The 21579-nt window shown below is 42.4% G+C and overlaps 1 protein-coding gene across 1 annotated transcript; it reads right to left on the bottom strand.

Annotated features, from left to right (window-relative positions):
• Positions 1-516: 516 nt before the first annotated feature.
• Positions 517-21349, bottom strand: SYT4 (synaptotagmin 4). Its single transcript, XM_026687714.2, has 4 exons — positions 20946-21349; positions 17015-17829; positions 6968-7088; positions 517-1062 (listed from the first exon to the last, which is right to left on the bottom strand). The coding sequence occupies exons 1-4, from the start codon at positions 20977-20979 to the stop codon at positions 755-757; spliced, it is 1278 nt and encodes a 425-aa protein (XP_026543499.1). The 5' UTR covers positions 20980-21349; the 3' UTR covers positions 517-754.
• Between the last annotated feature and the right edge of the window lie 230 nt (positions 21350-21579).

Raw genomic sequence — 21579 nt, 5'->3', positions numbered from 1 at the left:
CTCCTAAGCCCTTGATTAAACGAAGTGAACCCTACCAAGGATGAGAACATAACTGCTGAATGCATTTATCTCAAAAGTCCTTTGTGTGAAGTCTAAACGATGCAACCTCCTTCTTTGAAAAAGGAGCAAGTTAGACTGATAATGTGAAATGCAGGCTGTTCAAAAAAATAATCCCAACTCTTTGTATGCCTTGAAGCATGAGGGAACTCTTACGGTTTCGTAAGAAAAGGGGGGAAAAAATCAAATCAAAAGATGAGCTTCTTTCCCATTTGCGCCTCTTATTTTAGTCCTTTTCCGTTCATTTGCTTCGTGGTTTTTGACATTACAACAACACGGGTGTTTCTAAATTGAGCAATGAGGCCATGGTAACCATGATGATATACGATTCATAATAGATTAGTTTTTTTTTTTAAAAAAAGAAACCAGTTTCAGTTTGTGGTTACAGCACTGAATGTCTCTCTAAAGGAGTGTATTCTCTTGCAGAATATGAACCTGGGATACAGGATGATGGTTTGATATTTTTTTTTGCCAAAAAAAAGAGAGAAAGAGAGAAGAGAACCTCAACCAAAACGTCAGTTACCTTCTGTTGGGATAGTTCAATCCAGTCTTAACAATAGTGATAACAATAAAGATTTTTTTCCCACCCCTCCCCCAAGAGCACAAGCCTGTGATTATACATTGCAAAGAAAGAAAACGGATCCTTGCCTATGGGATTTTTCTTGTTGAAAAAGTCCATCCTTCTCTCTCCTTTCTGTTAGCCGTCGCACAGCATGTGCCATTTGGCAATCTGTCTCCTGGGATATTCACAGATCTCCTTCCAATGTTCTCCAGCCGTGCCTTCCGCCGAAGCCCCCAAGGTTAACCGGCCGATGATGTCATTCCGGGACCCCCTATCGGAATCCAGTACTAAGAATTCGATGCTGATCTCTTCGAGACCTTCGCAGGGAATATCGAAGACAAAGAGTTCGTTGAACACCGCGTTGGGGGTACACTTCTTGACGTGCGTCTTCTTTTTGGAGATCCGTTTCTTGGCGTGGTAAAGGTTGACTTTGACATAAGGGTCTGCAAGGGAAGTAACATACGACGGTTGGACTAAGACCAGGTGTCAGGGCTCCGACAAATCCACCCCCATTCAAATTATCAGTCTCTAGCTGCATCTCTCAGAGTTAAATTTTTATTTATTTATTAGGAGTGACCATGCCAGCGTTACCTGGGTGCAGCCAACTCTAAGACACATCATTCATTTCACCCTTGACCCTGGTCTTCCCCCCACCCCCTGGATGTATATTCCCCAATGGGACATATCCATAGCCAAGAGTCATCAATCCTGCTCTCCAGTAATAATCCTGCCTGCCAACAGCTTCAGCTGCCTAGCAATTATCTGAAGCATTTAAGGAATGCACTACTTTCCCCACTCCTTTTTTTGCTGGCAGCTAAAAAGACCAAAGAAGTATTTTTTTAGTTGACACCAGGGGCTGGCAACCTTAAACACTCAAAGAGCTGCAAAGGTCCTAACCGGAAGCTCCCCATTCAATTCTGGAGCCAACTGGAAGTCCAGTTCACTCACCATAGAGTCTCCTCCTAGTGTGGAATCCTTTTTCCTCTACCTGTCCTAACTGGAAGCCCTATCAATTGACTGGCAAAAGGGAGCTGCAGCAGAGGGATGAAAGAGTCACATGTGGCTCCAGAGCCATGGGTTGCTGACCCCTGACTTAGACCAGGAGTATCAAACTCAAGGCTCAGGGGGACAGATTCAGCCCATGGGGTGCTTAGATGTGGCCCATGGGGCCACCCTGGAAACAGCAAAGGACCAGCCCATGGTGCCTCTGCATGGCCCTCCTGAGTTCTGTTTTCACTGGCAGGGGATTGCAGGAGGTCATCACTGCTGAAAACTGAGCTCCAGAGGGCTGCACATGTCCTGCCCAAGCATTTTCACTCACAGAGGGTTGCAGGAGGCCATCCCCACTGAAAACAGAGCTCATGAGGGCTACATGTGGCCCTCCTGAGCTTTGTTTTCACTGGCAGAGGTTGCAGGAGACCATCCCAGCCAAAAACGGCACTCGTGAGGGCTACATGTGGCCCTCCTGAGCTCCGTTTTCCCTGGCAGAGGGTTGCAGGAGGCTGTCACACCCAAAACAAGAGGTTGGGAGCCTGTTTTCACTGGCAGAACGCTTGGGCCACTACAGCCCACCCCCCCACCATGCCCACCAAGACCATGCCCACCCTGGCCCCCCGAAGTCAAACACAACCCTGATACAACCCTCAATGAAATCAACTTTGACGCCCCTGACTTAGTCTTCCAAAAATGATGTAAATTAAGGGATTGGAACATTCCTGTGTCTTCTCTTCTGTAGCCTCTTCCATACAGGACTCAAGTCTTTATCAACAGATAACAGTTAACAGAATAATGGAGTTGGAAGGAACCTTGGAGGTCTTTTAGTCCAACCCTATACCATTTCAGGTAAATGGTGGTCCAAACTCTTCTTAAAATCCTCCAGTGTTGGAGCCCTCATAACTTGGAGGCAAGTTCTCAACCCAAGGAAAAAAAAACGTGCATTGTTATTCTACCAAGCAGCCTTTCTGAAACCTTTTACCATGGATGAAAGAATGTTCAGGCCTTGGAAACCCATGCATTAAAATTATTATATCTGCAACTGAGTCATGTCACATAAAAATTCCCACCAGAGCAAAAAAACAATGGATGGAAACTAAGGAGAGAACCAACCTAGAATTAAGGAGAAATTTCCTGAGATGTTGATATGTGGAACAGCTTGCCTTCAGAAGCTGTGGGTGCTCCAACACTGGAGGCTTTCAAAAAGAGACGGGATAACCATTTGTCTGAAATGGTATAAGGTCTCCTGCTTGAGCAGGGGATTGAGTAGAAGACTTATGTTGTGACCTGTCAGCTGCTGGCCCCTCCAGCAGCCAAATCAGAGGAGGAGGAGGAGGCCTGGGTGTTTGGATCAGCATCAGGGCAACCTGGGAGCTCCAAGGGGGAAGAGGGAAGAGGGAATGGAGTTGGCAGAGAGAGAGAGGGGTGGAGTCTGGGCCGTCCGTCAGCCCTCAGATGGAGAGTCAACAGCCCCCAGGTCTGGAGGTGGCTGATGAAGAAGAAGAGGAACTGCTGGGTCCAGTGCCTAATGCATGGATGCCCAAAAGGCAGAGGAGAGGAGAGCAGTGGAAATCTATGGGCCGATCCTTGGGATGGAACAGCCACCGCTGCTAGCAAGGCCCCACCTAGCTCTGGAGATAAAAGGCAGGGGGCGGGGATGAATAGGTGTGGCATTCATCTTCTGAACAGATGGACTTGTTACCCCGAGAGAGATTTTTTTTGCCGGGGCTGACAGCATTCCTAATCAAGGAATCTTTTTTTTTTTTTTTTTAAAACAAGTTTTATTAAAAGTTTCAACAACAAACAAATCATTACATATTGAATCTTTCCCTGTCTTTCTACAATAATTTCCCCAATATTCTCATAAAACACAAACAAACACAAACAAACATAAAAAAATCTTTTAGTAAAGTACCTTGGCCCCAGTTACCTCTCTTTGCATGGGCTAAAATAATAGCACATATCACTCTTCACATTTCTATCTTATTTAATCCATCTTAATTAAATCATTAAATTTGTATCTTTTGCCCATTCAATTATCCCTCTATCTCTTCTTATAATAAAAAAAAAAATTCTCCTGAAATCACTAATCAGAGTATGATGCCTTTCTATCCTCCCCTAAGTTAGTAAAATTAACATTCAGCATAACAAATACCCAATTTGGTTCTGCTTGGTACATTCTATCCACCAAAAATGTTTAAATACATTGTATCCTCCTTTCCTTCGATATTTTATTACATTTTAAAAATCAATCATTATTAAAAACTTCAACATTTTAATTTCTTATTAAATCTTAAACCATTCTAATTTACTATTTCAAATATAAATATTACAATACCATCTTCTGTACCTTAGCAGAATCTTTCTTACAGAAAATTATATTTCATCCTTTGTCTCTAAAAAAATCCTCTTCTCCCATCCAATTTTAAAGCTTTGAGGCTTTTCTCCGCCTTTCCCTTTCTTTCTTCCCCCACCAAATCTTCCTACCCCCTTCTTCTTCTAGCCTCTACCTTGCTGGGATCCCTTCTCTGTTGTGTTCCCTTTTTCTCTTGTTTGTTATCATTATATTTACTTTGCATCATATTTTTCTCTTTCTCAAATGTTTTTTAGATCTTAAGTCCTTCATTTTCCTTGCTCTCTTCCTTCCTTCTTCCTTAGATAAGTTTTGGGATTCAATGAAGATGGCGTCTTCTGTCTCTTCCTTGTTGTTCTTCTTCCGTTTCCATCTGTTCCATTGTCTGTTGATAATTGACCAGCGCCATTTCTAGAAATAGAAAAGCTTTTTCCATGCCATCTTTGCAGGCTGCTTTTGTTTGCTCATATTCATCCCTCAGGTCTTCAAAAAGGAAAGCCATTATAAATAAATCTTTTCTTTTCTTTATTCCTCTTTCTTCTTACACCAACCAAATATTCCGAGAGAAAGGCAAAACAATCCCAAAATCCACAATCCTCAATAAATCCAAGCAAGCCAAAATTCCCCTTCCTCTTCCAGGGTGGTATCAAACAAATAAAAAAAAAAGAATCCAAGTCTATATTTTAAAGCCTTATTAAGATTGTATTTCTGTCCTCAAGTCTTCAAGGCATCTCCTCCAACAAGATCCAAATTAATATATTTTCTTTATCCTCTCCTTCCGGCTTAATTCCGTCGGGAGGGGAGAGTAAACTTTCCTTCAGCACCTCAAAATAGCCGCTTTTTTTCTCTTGTGGAAGAAATCATCAGAAAACCATCTTTTCCAGGAATTAAATTAGATAAATCTCAAAGCCCTGGGCTCCACCAAGAAGAACTTTTACTTTCAATAACTTTCTCTTCTTCCTCCTGCGCATACTTGCCCGGCTGTCAATCTCTTTGTGGCGGCCATTACGGACCGCCGCTGCCGCCCTGGTAACAGGGGTCTGCCGCCAGGGAGGGGTCTGCAACACCCCAAACCCTTCCTCCGGATCCCCTTACCTTCAGCTACCCTGCAGGGCAGCCTTGCTCCGCACCCGTCCGGGTCGGAGCCCCAAAACGGCTTAGCGCGGCAGGGATCGCGCAGCTTCGCGAATCCCTACCGCCGCGAAGCCGACAAACCGAAAACCCCTAATCAAGGAATCTTTTGAGTTCGTGTCAGAGGGTTTATCCTGTTTGAGGAGCTAGCTCAGAACAACTTCCAAGATCTTTTCCAACTCTGTTATTCTATTGTTCCATTAACTAGCATCGTAGGGCATGCAAAGATCAAAAATTGATGATGATGATTATGATGGTGGTGGTGATGATGATGATGATGATGATGATTTGGCAGTCCTAATCTCTTGGAGAACCCATGGCAACCTTTCATGAATCCCTACATTGCCACAGAACCTCAAACGAGAAAGGCTGCAAAGACTGTATTTTATATGGTAGAGAAGTGGTCCCCAATCAGCCCACTGGGACAGGGGGAGAGGGGAACCAGGCAACATGAGCAGCAGGCCAATGCACACGCAGCTTCACTCACATGAGCGGCAGCTCAGCACACATACATGCGTGTAGGGGTGGGGTTCAAAAATTTTAGCAATGGGTTCTCTGCCCGATTGCTGTGTGGGCGTGGCCTAGTCGGCCTCCTGCACCAGGCTGGGAGTGGCCATTTTCACCTTCCCTGGGCTCCAGAGATTTTCCTCATTCCTCCGGGAGGACGAAAACGGCCTTCCTGAGCTCTGGAGGCCCTCTGGAGGCTGAAAACAGGCCTGTTTCCAATCTTCCAGAGCCTCTGGGAGGCCTGTTTTTCGCCCTCCCTGAGCCTCCACACAGGCCCCGCACTTACCTGGCATCCAAAATGGGCCACATGGAGACTACTGGGAGAGGCAGGGTGGGGTGGGCGGGGCCAGTCAGGATAGGATTTGCCAGTTCACCAAACTAGCCATAAAATAAGCTACCAGGATTCAGCAGGTTCTGACCAGTGCTGGAGAACTGGTAGCGGAAATTTTGAGTAGTTCGGAGAACCAGCAAATCCCACCTCTGACTGGTCCCGCCAACCCCATCTATTCTCTGCCTCCCATTGAGTCCCAGCTGATTGGCTGGGTCTTCTTTGATTGCCCTGCACAGGAGAACAGAGCTGGAAAGCAGGTTAGTGGATGGGGAGGGAAGAGGATTTTGCAGTATCCTTCCCCCTGCCACGCCCACCAAGCCACACCTACAAAGCCATGCCATGCCCACAGAACCAGTAGTACAAAAAATTGAATCCCACCACTGGCCATGGCCCAGTTGTGGGTTGCGGCCTGGGATTTGGGGACCCCTGTAGTAAAGCACACTCTATGACATCTCCAAGGGTGTTTGGCAGCTTCCCTATTCCCTGGGTTTGAATGGTTATTGCTAATAATTCTGGAAATGAGAGCTTAGAGGCAAAGCCAATGCAGAATAATAATGAGCCAATTCAAAAGTGCATAGACTTACAATGTCTTTATAAAGGATGAGTCAACATTAAACTTTATGGGTAGATAGAACCACTTAGTTCCAGTTCAAGAAAAGTTGATGTATGTTGCATGTGTTGATATTATTCCACAAACATGTCTGGAGGGGATGATGTAGAACGGCTTTCACAATTCATGTCACATTTTATCTTTCCACCCCACATGTTGTGTTCTGGTTTTAATGTGAATTTATCTCTCTGGGAATTAGAGTCGCTTATAAGTCCACCAAAGAGAAATTCATCAATCTGCCTTTTTCAAAAGCAGTTCTGAGACATTTTTTTTTAAACAAACCAACAAAAACAAGTATAGTTCCTATCTATAGAAAATCATTTGCTTCCCTGTAATTTCTAAATTCCTAGGTTCAGCCAGTCCCCATCCTCACCAGCTGAGAATCCATCAATGCCATTGCATGTGGTCTCCTTTTCAAATTACCTGATAATCCTGAAACATCAGCCTTAGGTAGATGCCTCGCCTTTAAAACAACCACAGTGAGCGTATTTGTTGTAGATTGGTAACAAAGCGAGATCAGCAATTCACCACGTCCGGAAGATTTCTGCAGAAGTAAAGAGATAAATTTGTTGAGTTGTTATGCTTCGAGCTGCTTCAAATCTAGAGACGGACAAGATTTGCAATATGACCATTAGCAACAAAATATTTCTAGTTTGGAGAATGAATATATGGATGAATCTGTCTGTGTCTCTGTATGTGTTTGTGTGTGTGTCTATTTGTCTGTCTGTATCTATCTATCTGCCTCTATCCCTCTCTATCTATCTATCTATCTATCTATCTATCTATCTATCTATCTATCTATCTATTAATTCATCAATTTATCTACTATCTATCTATCTATCTATCTATCTATCTATCTATCTATCATTCTATCATTCTATCTATCTCTTCCCACTATTTTTATTCATTTGTATCCCACCTTTATTATTTTTTACAAAAAAAACAAGATGATAAACACAGGCCCGAACTTCTAGAAACTGAAATCATCTACAACTGAAACCAAAGGAACAAGCTAGTTCTAGTAAATCTGGACCAATTAATTTCATGTATTTCCATCTCTCTCTCTTTTTTTTTTAATTAGTAAAGTGTTTTGTCTAGTAAACACATGAAAACCTGAGAAGCCATGACAAATCTGGACATTATTTCAAAACATGGATGGAGCCAATTGGTCCTTTCTACCTGATGCTGTGATTCAATTTCATCTGCTTGAATAAGCTACCACGGTTGGGTTCACATAACATGCAATGTCATAATTTTGCAATGCAATGTTTTTGAACGATCGGGGCTGTCTTTAGAGAATTTGCCAAGTCACACTTCAACCACATTTTACTTGAGAAAGATGTTTGAAACAAACCAGGCACGCCTCAGTTGGATTACAGCTGAAGTCTCTCTGTCTCTCTGTCTGTCTCTGTCTCTGTCTCTGTCTCTGTCTCTGTCTCTGTCTCTCTCTCTCTCTCTCTCTCTCTCTCTCTCTGTCTCTCTCTTTGTGCCTGTCTTTCCCTCTGTCTGTGTGTCTCTCTGTCTCTCTGTCTCCCCCCCTCTCTTTGTCACTCTCTCTCTGTCTCTCTCTGTCTCTCTCTGTGTGTCTCTCTCTGTGCCTGTCTCTCCCTCTGTCTCTCTCTCTCTTTGTCTCTCTCTCTCTCTGTCTCTCTCTGTGTGTGTGTCTCTCTCTGTGCCTGTCTCTCCCTCTGTCTCTCTGTCTCTCTGTCTCTCTCTTTTGTCTCTCTCTGTCTCTGTGTGTCTGTGTGTGTCTGTCTCTCTCTCCCTCTCTCTGTCTCTCTCTGTCTCTCTCTCTGTGTGTGTGTCTGTCTCTCTCTCTCTCTCTCTCTCTCTCTGTGTGTGTCTCTCTCTCTGTGCCTGTCTCTCCCTCTGTCTCTCTGTGTGTCTCTCTGTCTCTCTCTCTCCCTCTCTCTCTCTTTGTCACTCTCTCTCTCTCTCTCTCTCTCTGTGTCTATCTGACTCTGTCTCTCTCTGTGTCTGTCTCTGTCTCTGTCTCTGTCTCTGTCTCTCTCTCTCTGTCTCTCTCTCTCTGTGTGTGTCTCTCTCTCTGTGCCTGTCTTTCCCTCTGTCTCTCTGTCTCTCTCTCTCTGTGTGTGTGTCTCTCTCTGTGTGTGTCTGTCTGACTCTCTGTCTCTCTCTGTCTCTCTCTCTCTCTGTCTCCCTGTCTGTCTCTCTCTCTCTGTGTGTGTGTGTCTGTCTCTCTGTATATGGGGGGATCTTTCTATAATGGTGTTTATGTAGGAGATGAGCAGACTGAGCAAGAAGATAGGGTTAAAAGCATCACCAGTTTGCAATCATTGTGCAGCCACAAGAGATCCAAGACCAGCCCCTGTGAATTCCATAAACCCGTATCTAATTTTGAACGCCATGAAACAAATGATTGTAATGCGAAAACTATCTGTTCAGACCTTTAGATTTCACCAGATGGCTATGATGCATCATTTAACTTTGAATACTCACTCATATTTTATACATTTGAGCCAGCTTTACCTCCTTTCACTCTCTTAACTGTGATATAATTTTGAAACTGTTACCTGAAACTCATCTTTCAAACACTGACAATATCATTTTGTGACCGAACCAATACAATCCCAGGCTGCATTAATAGAGAGATACCATAGAATCAAGATCACATGAAGTATTAATGCCACTTTATAAAGCTTTAGTAAGACCACACCTGGAATACTGCATCCAGTTTTGATCACCATATTATTAAAAAAAAAAAGATGTTGAGACTCTAGAAAGAGTGCAGAGATGAACATAAGGATGATTAGGGGGCTGGAGGAAGAACGGTTACAATAATTGGGTATGTCTACTCTAGTGAAAAGAAAGACTAGGGGAGACATGATAGTAGTGTTCCAGTATCTGAGGCGCTGCCACAAAGAGGAAGGAGTCAACCTATTCTTCAAAACACCATAAGGCAAGACAAGGAACAATGAGTGGAAACTAAACAAGGAGAGAAGCAACCTAGAACTAAGAAGAAATTTCACGACAGAGAGAAGGATTAAATAAGTGGGACAGGTTCAGAGGTGGTGTTCAGCAGGTTCTGACCAGTTCCGGAAAACCAGTAGCGGAAATTTTGAGTCGTTCGGAGAACTGGCAAATCCCACCTCTGACTGGCCCCGCCCCCATCTCTTCTCTGCCTTCCGAGTCCCAGCTGGTTGGCTGGGTCTTCATGCACTGGAGAACGGAGATGACAAGCAGGTTAGAGGGGTGGGGTGGGAATGGAGATTTTACAGCATCCTTCCCCTGCCACACCCACCAAGCCATGCCCATAGAACCGGTGGTAAAACAAATTGAATCCCACCACTGAGGATTGCCTCCAAAAATTGTGGGTGCTCCACCTTTAAGAAGAGATTGGACAAGCATTTGTCAGAAATGGTATAGGCCGCAGGGGTCTCCAACCTTGGCAACTTTAAGCCTGGAGGACTTCAACTCCCAGAATTCCCCAGCCAGCTTTGCTGGCTGGGGAATTCTGGGAGTTGAAGTCCTCCAGGCTTAAAGTTGCCAAGGTTGGAGACCCCTGGTATAGGGTCTCCTGCTTGTGCAGGGGGTTGGACGAAAAAAAACTCCGGGGCCTCTTCTAACTTTCTTATTCTGTTTTTTTCTGTTGTCTTGAGGAAATGAAATGATAACTTCAAACCCTCCAATACAGAACAAAACCTTGGAAACAATATCTCGAAATCTGGTCACAAATAACAGACGATGAATTAACATGTCAATGGACCCCAGAAAATATCAGATACAAATCAGATTTTACAGAAAACAATATGGTCACCTTGTGGGAACAAAATATATAAGCTAGGAAATGTAAGCTAAACAAGCTTTCATCCCTTCAAGTCAGAAATGGATTAAAAGCCATAAAACACTCTAGATGGGAATATTGTTTGCTACACATCGAAGCAATTTGATTTGATGCTTGATCTTTTGAAAGCAATTATCCCAAAGTCAATATACTGGCAGGTCCTCAAGTCGGGATATTGGTTGCCTGAGCTTTGAAACATGTATTAGATTTGGGGTTTTAATAGGAAATGGGCTGCCACTTAAAGCTGAAGATGTTTCCAAGCTGATTTGCAACCTGATATCAAAGATATTGATCTGGTCATAAACCATCTGAAATTCAGTGGGGCAAAGAAAACATTTAGAATGGGAGCCAGAACTCCTGATGATAATAATAAAACCGATGGCTGCATCCTAAAAGCTGCTTATTCTGATTGGCCAACTGAAGTTTAGTAGACTACTGGGAATTTGTGCAAGAGAATTGGCATATACTATGGATTTGATCCATGGCAATAACAGGCAATAATCAAAGCCATTACAATCAAAGTTTTTGTCATTGGATTTACTGGAAGGCAGAATATACTGGGCTTGGTGATTGGTTGATTGATTGATTGAAGACAATATTTGTAGATCAGGGTTGGCCTGTGGGATCCTTGGTGCTCACTGAGCTTGATTATTTTCTTCCAGGTGTTTCATTACCCATCTAGGTAACATCATGAGAGCTACAAGGGTGTGGGATTTACTGTCATTTTATGGATTAGTTTATATATTCCACTACAGATGAACACAATGTATCAATCCTAATTTTTCTCCAATAACATTTTTGCATGCCAAATAACTGAATTCATCCCATGTTGGCCAATATTATCATTTAGCAGTAAATGAACTTCAGCAACTCCAGTAGCAGATTTTGCAATATTTCTGCCCAGATATGTAGTAGTTTTCCCCACATTGGTTGGGAATTCTCAAGAATGTGATATTGGATGGTTAATGATTTAGCGAAGCTCATTAATCATTTAGATCAACACAGTTAAAATAATATTCTATGTTCTCATATGCATGTTGAAGCAGGAAAATCCATTCATCACCAGCCATGGCAGAATCAACTGACAATCACCCAACGTTCATTAATCATTAGAGATGCTTCTTTCGCTTTGATCAGCCTCATCTTAAATACCATGCTTCTCCAAGGGTGAAATTCATACCTTAAAGTTAGGACAGAACGATTAAAGGATGAAAATATGGGGCATAAACAAGGCTTCTACAACAGATGTGTATTGATCTGCCTGGATGACTGACTACAATTGCAATTTACAAGCCTATTTTTCTTACTTTGCCATGTCCCAATTTAGGGAGAAGGAACGTAAGTCAAGATAAAAAAAATCCTAAGAGATGCACCACGGCAAGTTGAAGGTGTATTGCACGTGACTTTTAATGCATCTTTATCACTAGAGCAACAACTCATTGCATCTCACCGTTGAGGCATTGCAACATTGGAACTTGCATGCAATGTCATGATGCTCATCAAAAAGAGATGGGGCTTATGCTACAATGATGCTATTGTTGTTCTGACACTCCTTGGCCACACCCACAGGTAATACCGGGCAGAAGTGCCCAATACAAGTCTAGCAGATGATAAAGTCAAGTTCTAAGAGATGAGGTGTTCGGCTCCCCAACAAATTCTCCTCTTCTATCCTGTTCAGGATATCAAGACCCTACCCAGAATATTTTGCTCTTTTCTTCTTCTATACCAGTGGTGGTATTCTACTCGTTCGTCCTGGTTCAGGCAAACCAGTAGTAAAAAATGCTACTGTTCAGCCAAACTGGTAGTTAAAAAAACAGCTACCGGTTCAACTGAACCAGTATTTTTTTTCTTTCCAACCATCAGCTGTTCTGATAATCAACTGAACCGGGAGGGCCCTTGCTGTCTTACTGCTTCACCCAGAAGGCTCCCCTGAGGCCCAGGAGCCAAAAAAAAAAAAAATAGAGTGCGGTGTGTGTGTGTGTGCTGCACAGCTCCCCCATGCTCCATTTTTTTGCCTTCCTGGGCCTCAGGGAAGCCTCCTGGGAGCAAAAATGACCCCCCAGGAGGCTTCCCTGAGGCCCAGGAGGCAAAAAAAATGGAGCATGGGGTGTGTGTGCTGCACAAAAAAAGAAGCCATGCCCACCCAGTCACACGGCCATGCCCATCTAGCCATGCCCACAGAACCAGTAGTATAAATATTTGCATCTCACCGCTATTCTATACCCACTCCAACAGCCAACCCACCTTCAGCAATCCTTTTAATATTGGACTATTCTTTAGAAGGTAGTATTGAGTTTCTGTAAAACTCCTTCAGTAAAGGGATGGTGCCATTTGGTTCTACAAGGAGTGACCTAGAATTTGAGTTTAGTCTTATAGTCTATGGAAATATCATCTGTTGGTCAATATGCATAGCTGAGATAGAGAGATAGAGATACAGATGAAGACAGACAGATAGACAGACAGACAGACAGAAAGAATGAAAGAAATATGATAGATAGATAGATAGATAGATAGATAGATAGATAGATAGATAGATAGAACAGAAGACAGATGATAGATATATGAGAAAGATGGAGGGAGGGAGATGATAGATTGTAGGAGATGACCAGGTTGAGCCCAAGGGAGGGGTCAAACACATCATTAGTCTCAAGTCCCTTCACACCCACAAGAGATGTAAGTCCAGCCCACCTTGGATTCCATTGACTTTTATCAACTGCCAATTTCCTTTCACCATTAGTAATTCAGATTCTTGTAGAGAGCAATATCATGCAATCAACCTATATTCATTTGAATTGCCTGGACTCTAGATTTCCTGCACTTGAGATAGATAGATAGATAGATAGATAGATAGATAGATAGATAGATAGATAGATAGATAGATAGATAGATAGATAGATAGATAGATGGATGGATGGATGGATGGATGGATGGATGGATGGATGGATGGATGGATGGGAGGATGGATAGGATAGGATAGGATAGGATAGGATAGGATAGGATAGGATAGGATAGGATAGGATGGAGAGAGAGAGAGAGAGATGGTATAGGGTTTCTTGCCTAAGCAGGATATTGGACAAGAAGACCTCCAAGGTCCTTCCTAATTCTTTTATTCTGTTATTCTGAGATGTTTCCTCAAAAGCATTAAAGTGCTTTATCATTGCCTTCTTCAAAAAAGTATTTCAACATCTCACTCAAACATATAACATTGGTATTTAATAGGGGTCTCTTATCAAGCTCAATTCTGTTTCCCTTCTGAACTCAAACAAAGTAAACCAAGTACTGTCACCTGTTGAGATGAGTTAAAATCTATTTTAAAAACCAGATTTGCTGTCCAAACCAATAATACCCTTATTTTTATTGCAGAATGACCTGACTTCAGTAGGTAGACCAGACCAGGAAATCTAGTGCCCAGGAAGACTAAAACTATTATTTAGTGAGATAGGCTAGAAAAATGGAGCCTGAGTATAGGATCTCCTGCTCAAGCAGAGGGTTGGACTAGACAACCTCCAAGGTTCCTTACAACTTGTAATTCTGTATTCTGAGTGTACTATACCTCCTCCCCCTCTGATACTCCAGTTAATTAGGGAAGCACCTGTCCTGCTCATTTGGAAATATTATCTCATTACTCTGGACTTTAAAAAATAGTACTTTTTGCTTAGATATCAGTTCCTGAATGTTTCTTTCAAGATCATCTACCTTCCTTTCTATATCTTATATTTGCTAAGCGAACTCACACACTAAATCCTAGATTTGAATGACAAAAATCTATAAGGCCTTATACCATTTTCATTTTGAACGTTTATAGATGTTCTCATTATAGATCTAGAATTTAGTGGGTGAGTTTGCTTAGCAAATATTCCTTTGATACTCCATAAGGGAAAAGTGGGTAAGGATGCTGACTTTTGATTCCTCATCCTGTCCTGAATATATTTCAGATGGGTGTGGCATTTGTATGGGTGATGATACTCATTATTCCAATTCATAGAGTATTCTGTAATTTCTAATGTGTAGGTGATAACATGTAGTCCCCAATGGAACTGTATCTACATGGAGAGAAGTATGCAACGGGGCACCCCAAGGTTCTGTCTTAGGCTCAGTACTCTTCAATATCTTCATCAATTATTTGGATGAGGGGATAGATGGGGAACTTATCAAATTTGTGGATGACACCAAGCTGTCAAGAATAGCCAATACTCCAGAAGATAGGCTTAAGATACAGAAGGATCTTGAGAGACTTGAACATTGTGTCCTCTCTAACAAAATAAAATTCAATGGCGAAAAAGCTAAGGTTCTACATTTAGGCAAGAAAAACCAAATGCACAGGTATAGGATAGGTGGAACCTGGCTCAGTATTAGCAATTGTGAGAGAGATCTTGGAGTCCTGGTGGACAATCACTTAATTATGAACCAGCCATTGTACTGCAGCTGCCAAAAAAGCCAACACAGTTCTAGGCTGCATAAACAGTGGAATAGAATCAAGATCACAGGAAGTATTAATGCCACTTTATAATGCCTTAATAAGTCCATACTTGGAATGCTGTATGCAGTTTTGGTCACCACGATGTTAAAAAAAAAGATGTTGAGACTCTAGAAAAAGTGCCGAGAAGAGCAACAAAGATGATTAGGGGACTGGAGACTAAAACATATAAAGAAGGGTTGTTGGAATTGAGTATGTCTAGTATAATTAAAAGAAGGGTGACATGATAGCAGCCTTCCAAAAGCTAAAAGGTTGCCAAAAAGAAGAGGGAGTCAACCTATTCTCCAAAGCACCAGAAGAAACAATGGATGGAAATTAATCGAGGAGAGAAGCAACCTAGAATTAAGGAGAAATTTCCTGACAGTGAAAACAATTCATCAGTGGAACAACTTGCCTCCAGAAGTTGTGGATGCTCCAACACTGGATGTTTTTAAAAAGAGTTTGAACAAGCATTTATCTGAAATGGTATAGGGTTTCCTGCCTGGATTAGAAGACCTCCTAGGCCCCTTCCAACTCTGTTATAATGCTTTATTGTTTGATAGAGATGCACCTAGACCACTCTCAGTCTAGACCGTGTCGATAATTAGTCTTTTGTCTCCCAATATTTTTAATCACAAATAAAATATTAATATTACTGTCTCAATAGAAAAAGGAAAGGAATTGGCCCTTTGGCAGTTGATCTGATTCCCTCTTGATAGAGTTTAATCAACAGTTTACAGCTGTCCTGGGGATTGTTGTCTAATTTCTTGTTTCTGTCAAGGCTCGTAAACTATTGACTTATATCTTTGTGCTTTGATTGCTACACTATGCTCGACAAGGAACCAAGGTTTCTCCTGGTTTGCCTCCTGTGAAATGAGTTTGTCTTTCGAGGAAGGCTCGTAAAACTCAGTCGGTAGATTATTTCCTTTATCCTATCACCAAGGTGAATTATGTCTGAATTATTGCTGATCCTGCCAAATCTGTGAGCCCACTCATACAGCTATTAAACAGTTCAGCATTATGGCCCCGTACTCTAATCAATCAGAGCATAAGAGAGCTGCTCTATTGTGATGAGTTGAGTTCAATGCCTTGATGCTGATAACACAAAATATGTCCTGTGGGTTTTTGTGCTGATGCAAGTTCCTACACTGAATTTGTCTTGTTGCAGGATCTATTCCTGTTAATCAGCACAGAGGGTCATCAAACCAAGTTTTAACTACAGGGAGGATGAATCATTATCTACAGATTGGATCTCGGCAATCCCTTTGGAGAGCTGCTACCAGCGACAATGACCTGTGGTCTGGCTCGTTTAAAACACCTTGTAATATTCTGCGATATGGCTTATCCCATTATGTTGTACACAACTCTAAAAGTGAGTTGTTATCTTAAATGCCCAAACACGTGGGCTAAATGCTAAGTAGGAATTGGGAAAGTGAGACCGAGATTCCCTCAAGAGTTATCACATTATAAATCATTTCCTTTCTTGCTTGGCCTGATATAAGTGAAAAGAGAATATTGGTTTACCCCAAGAGTGCATTTCCAAAATTAGACTTTCTTGTTTTGTTTTGTTTTTCCTTGAAAACATTTGACTTCTCATCTGCAGAACTGGATGTTTTTCTTGAAATATTTTCAAGGGGAAAAAAAACTTGAGAAAGTTCAGTTGCCTTTTGGTAAAGCACCTTTAGGGCTACCCTAACCTGGTTGATTGAGAATCTCCATAGACAGGATACTGGTTTACAAATCCTTTTATCCTGTTTAGAATGTCTAGTTCAGGGGTGTCAAACTCACATCATCATGGCATTGTCACGTGATATATTGCAACTTTTTCCCCTTTGCTAAACTGGGTGTGGGCATGGCCACCATGTGACACATCCGGCTGTGGGCCAGTGGTGGGAGTCAATTTTTTTTACTGCCAGTTCCATGGGCGTGGCTTGGTGGGCATGGCAGGGGAAGAATGCTGTAAAATCTCCAGTCAGAAGTGGTATTTGACAGTTCTTCGAACTACTCAGAATTTCCACTACCGGTTCTCCAGAACTGGTCAGAACCTGCTTGAATACCACCTCTGCCGTGGGCCGCAAGTTTGACACCCCTGGTCTAGTTCATTCATTTCTTCAAAATGTCAACATGATACTACTATTCGTACAACTCACCTCTTCAAAATACTTCTTAAGTTGGGAGGGAGGGGGAAACAATAAGTAAGATCAATTACCCTAACATTTTTCTTGATGATTTCCTTGTTCATCAGCATCCTTCCTTCAGATAACTCAATTCCTGATAAAGGAAATAGGACTTCTCCAATGACATCATCGCGGGAGAACCGGTCAAAACTCAGAATCATAAAATGGAGACTCAGATCTTGAATTTGAGCATAAGGGATTCCATAAAAGGTGAACGTTTCATCGAAAGCTGGATCTAAGGTTTTCCTCAGTACTCGAGTTTTCACCTTGTGCTTCTTCTCTGGCAGTATTGTCATTTTGATGTATGGATCAGAAGTCATTGATTGTTCATCCATGGCTGGTAAACCACTTGCTTCTTTGATGTTCACCATGAAAGCCTTCTTTTCAAAGTTGTACTCTAGGGAGAAGAAGAGAGTCCCTAATTTATCTTGCTTTTCTTCGGAAGATATTGAGGTGGTTGACTTCAAGCTGTCAGGAGATACTGAATCTTTTTCCCTCTCAGGAAAGAGTTTTGGAGTAAAGCCTTCAACATCTGAAGAAGTTGGTACTTTAGGAATTGTTTTGGGGAAGTTGCCATTCAGATCTTGTTTCTCCAGGTCAAGATGCAGAGATGTCTTTGGCATAATAGGCTTGTTTTTGGCTTCCCCTTTGTCGTCTGCACCAAACTTCTTCTTGCTGTTGAGGTTCTCCGGATAAATATCAACACCCTTCAGCACATGGACAAATTTGTAAGGAGGAGTCTTGTTGGCTTTTGAAGATTTGCGCTGGCAGCAGATCCAAGCAAAGAGGGAGACGGTGAAGACCAGCCCAAAGGCACTGAAGATCCCAACCACAGTTGGGATTTCATCTGCAAATCAAAGCAAATGTCAACAAACATATGAACAGTGGGCTTCAAAGCTCACAAGTGATAGTTAACTTAGCAAGAATCCGGCAAAATGATAGAGTGAAGCAATTCGACTGTACAATATACTAAGAGAAAGCATATTCATTTTGTGCCCCCTGCAGGTATCTATGAAAAAAAAATCTGTCTGGAGATTTTTCTCCAGATGCATGCATGATCGAGAGAAATAGAGTTTAGCAATCATGGTTGTAATAAACAGCCTGGTGCAATTAAATTTTGTTGGTTTCCTAGACAAAGTTACCGATTCACTAAGTATGCAAAGATGTTTGATTCCCTCTTACATCCTTCCCATTTGCCTTTTTGTCTGGCCGATAAAAAAAAAATTGAAATATATTATTCCCATGATGTTCACTTTCATAACAGTCTTTGCTTTGTCCCTTGTGTTCAGCAAACTTCATCTTTATACAAAGATTTTACAGAATATATTATAATACAGCAGGAAAATGTTAACTTTTATGAGTTTTTCCACCAGTCTGGCATGCTGGTATAAAGCTCAGTGTTGATCTAAATAAGATACAATGATTTTTCTTCCCCATTATTTCATTATCTCTTATGTGCATGGTTTATTTTTTCTTTTCTAGTTGCAGGAGAAACCGATCAGGATTTTCAGAAGTCTCCAGCAAATGTAGATGCCTAAAGAACAAGGATTTAGTGTCTCCTTCTGCAAGCACAACAACTATGATTTCCTTTCTCTCCATCACTCAGAGAAAAGAGCCCACATTCTAGCCAGCAATAGGGAAAACAGCATGGAAGCTGCAATGACATCTGGAGTACGGTTAAAGTGGGACACTGAGAGAAGATCATTAGCATTTCATGAGTAAGCAGCACAGGGCCAAATGAACGCCACTAATTGGAAAGCTGATTCTGCCCATAAGTAACATTTCCCAGCAAGTTTAAGCACCAGGCGCTGGCAACAGCAATCCAAATGGAAGCCTAGGCAAAATGGGAACACATGAAATATTAATGCAGAAAAGAAGTGTGTCTTTCATGCGTGGGGATAGGTAAGCAAGGAAATGTGGGCTGCATTCTTTCTTGCAGGGGGATTTTCTGGAAAGGAGAAGTGGATGCGTTCTTAGAGAGAAGGACTCCGCTTTTGAATAGCAGAAGGGTAGCGGACTCACCCCTCTGTTAAAATTATGGGACAATGAATGGACCTACTAAGCAAGCGTTGAAAAGGTTGAGTATGGACCATTGTCATTTTTGGAAGCATTAGCTTCTGGCACGAAGGTTTTCTGGCTTTTTGAGGAGAGGACTTTTCCATTTTGACTGGGGTTGATTAATGAGACGACAACTCATGGTTGTGCGTTAGTCTACGGGAAATGTTGCTTTGGGATAAGATGTTGGTGACGGGGTCAGTTCCAGGTATCCTCTTTCTATGTCACTAACTCCCTTCACACGCCCCTTTTTTAATATCTCTTCCAGTTGAGGGACAACTTATCAGCAGGGAGGGAATGACATTTCTATAAGACACTTAGAAGGAAGTTCAGGTGGGTATTATCTCCCGTGAACAGGTTTTAACTGTCAACCGATGTGTTTGCAAGTACTTTCTAGAATCCTCCACCCAGAAGATTGTTTCTGGGAGAAAGTTACAGATATTAATTATCTTCCCAAAGTCAATTAGGAGGTGAGCAGCCTGTCGCAAATGAAATTAGAAGCACCTAGGAGGGGGATGGACAAGAAGAAATCCCAACTCATCATGCTCTCTCGTAATCACCAGTGGGAACACCATCTGCTTTGACGCTGTTTTCCTAGGCTCACCTAGGTATTCTAACATCTGTGTGAGAACGAGATGCTGACTTTTGAGACTCTACCAGTTATCAAGAAAAAGAACAAGGCAGATTTCAAGAGCGTCGATATGAAAAAAACACTTTCACACTCTCTGCATGCAAACTGCAGTCAACATTGAACTGGTTTATTCTAACGGAAAGCCAGAAGAATGATTTGACCCAGGGATGGAAGAAATAACATATGTTGCTTAGGAATAATCCCATTGTCCCAGAAGAGACCATCAGGAGTTTAAAGCACAATACTTTGTCGGCAAAGGTGGTACCCAGAGAGCATTACATGGCAAAGACAATCAATGAGACAATGTTCACTCACTCATCTTCCCCACAGTTAAACACCTGAAAAAAAGAAACCTATGTAGGCATTTTTCTCTTGGTCAACAAATAAAAGCTTATTTATTCAGCATTCCAGCAGATGGAAAAAAAATCAATCAAGGGTTGATTTTGTTCTAATTTTCAGGTTTTGATGTTAGGTAAGAGCCAAAGCAGCCAAAGCCACTTTAAGTTTCTCTCTGAAATCTTGCACTGAGTTAAAAGCATGAGGTAACACTTTAGGTGCATTATCCAAGGAACAACACTTATGACAAGAGGCAAACAGACATCTACTTAGAGAGATGATATGAATGTTGAGATGGATGACTAATCTTTTTTAAGTGTCTAGTAGCTACCCTTGCACTAACGGAAGCAATTATGACCGATTTTTTTTTTTTAAGAGCATGTGGAATAGAGGTTCGAAATGACTCATGCTCTTCTCACTCAGGGCTTCCTTTAAACAAAGATTAAGGCAAATCCATCCTTTCTTTCTCTTCAACCCCCTTACCCCGGGTCCTTGGTCCTTATATTCTGTTTGCAACACCAGGAGAAGGAAGACAGAAGGATAAAACAGGGATAATTTGAACGTCTAAAAGCAGCAGCAGATTGGAAAGGTGCAAACTTTTGCCCAATCCACCACCCATCCTCCCACAGATGCTTGGAAACGGAGGTGAAGGGGGCACACACACACACACACCCAAGATCAAAGTGGAAACACTGCCCGAGGCTTCCAAGGGTCCAAACTCCCTAAGGAGCCCAAAATGGCAGAGTCATCTACTTTGCCTGAGAAAGACCTGTGGGGGGGTGGGGAGGGAGAGAAATGAAACCCACCTGGATTCGCATTTTTGTAATTTCTCTCTTTAAAAAGAAAGAAAGAAAGAAAGAAAGAAAGAAAGAAAGAAAGAAAGAAAGAAAGAAAGAAAGAAAGAAAGAAAGAAAGAAAGAAAGAAAATAAATCTTACTTACCAAATTCTTCCCTGTTGGCTGTAATCGGAGCCATGTTGTTTGTGCTGCGTGCGCTGTCCAAGGTGCTGAAGGTTTCTCTCCTTCTGCCTCTTTCCCTCCGGCGGAAACCGGCGCAAAAGGCAACACGCGCGCAAGCCCACCAACCAGAGGGGAGGACGCGATGTTTCCCGACGCGATGCCAGCGCCAGCCCGAAAGACCCGGGAAGGTTTGGGAAAGAGGAGGAGGAGAAGGAAGAGGTAGAGAGAGGAATCGCTGGTGGGAGGGGGGAAGAAAGAGAGAGAGAGAGAGAGAGACACGGAAGGGAAGGCAGGCCTGGTCGGGTCCTCCCTTCCGTCACGGCGATTCGTGAGCCCCTTGTCCGCTGGTTCGAGTCTTCTGACTCACCGAAGCTCGGAGCCCGAAGACGTGGTTGAAACCCAAATTGACGCAATTCTGACGCTACCGGAGTGAAATCAGTACCTCCTCCCCCGCCCCCTTCCCCCCTTCTCCCCCCTCCCCCCACCCAATACTCCTCCACTCCTGAGACACCAGCCCACATTCATCAATTATTTTAACGGCTCTGCTGCAGGAGATTAGCTCACATTCTCAGCCGGGCGTAGATAGCAATGCTAATTTCTAGGGCCAACCCGCCTC

Source organism: Notechis scutatus, chromosome 2 (genome assembly GCF_049901735.1).
Source record: "Notechis scutatus isolate UNSWTSFEM ecotype Mainland chromosome 2, rNotScu1.2, whole genome shotgun sequence".
Lineage (NCBI taxonomy): Eukaryota > Metazoa > Chordata > Lepidosauria > Squamata > Elapidae > Notechis > Notechis scutatus.
The sequence above is the reverse complement of the archived record's forward strand: the minus strand, read 5'-3'. Positions and strand labels throughout refer to the sequence as shown.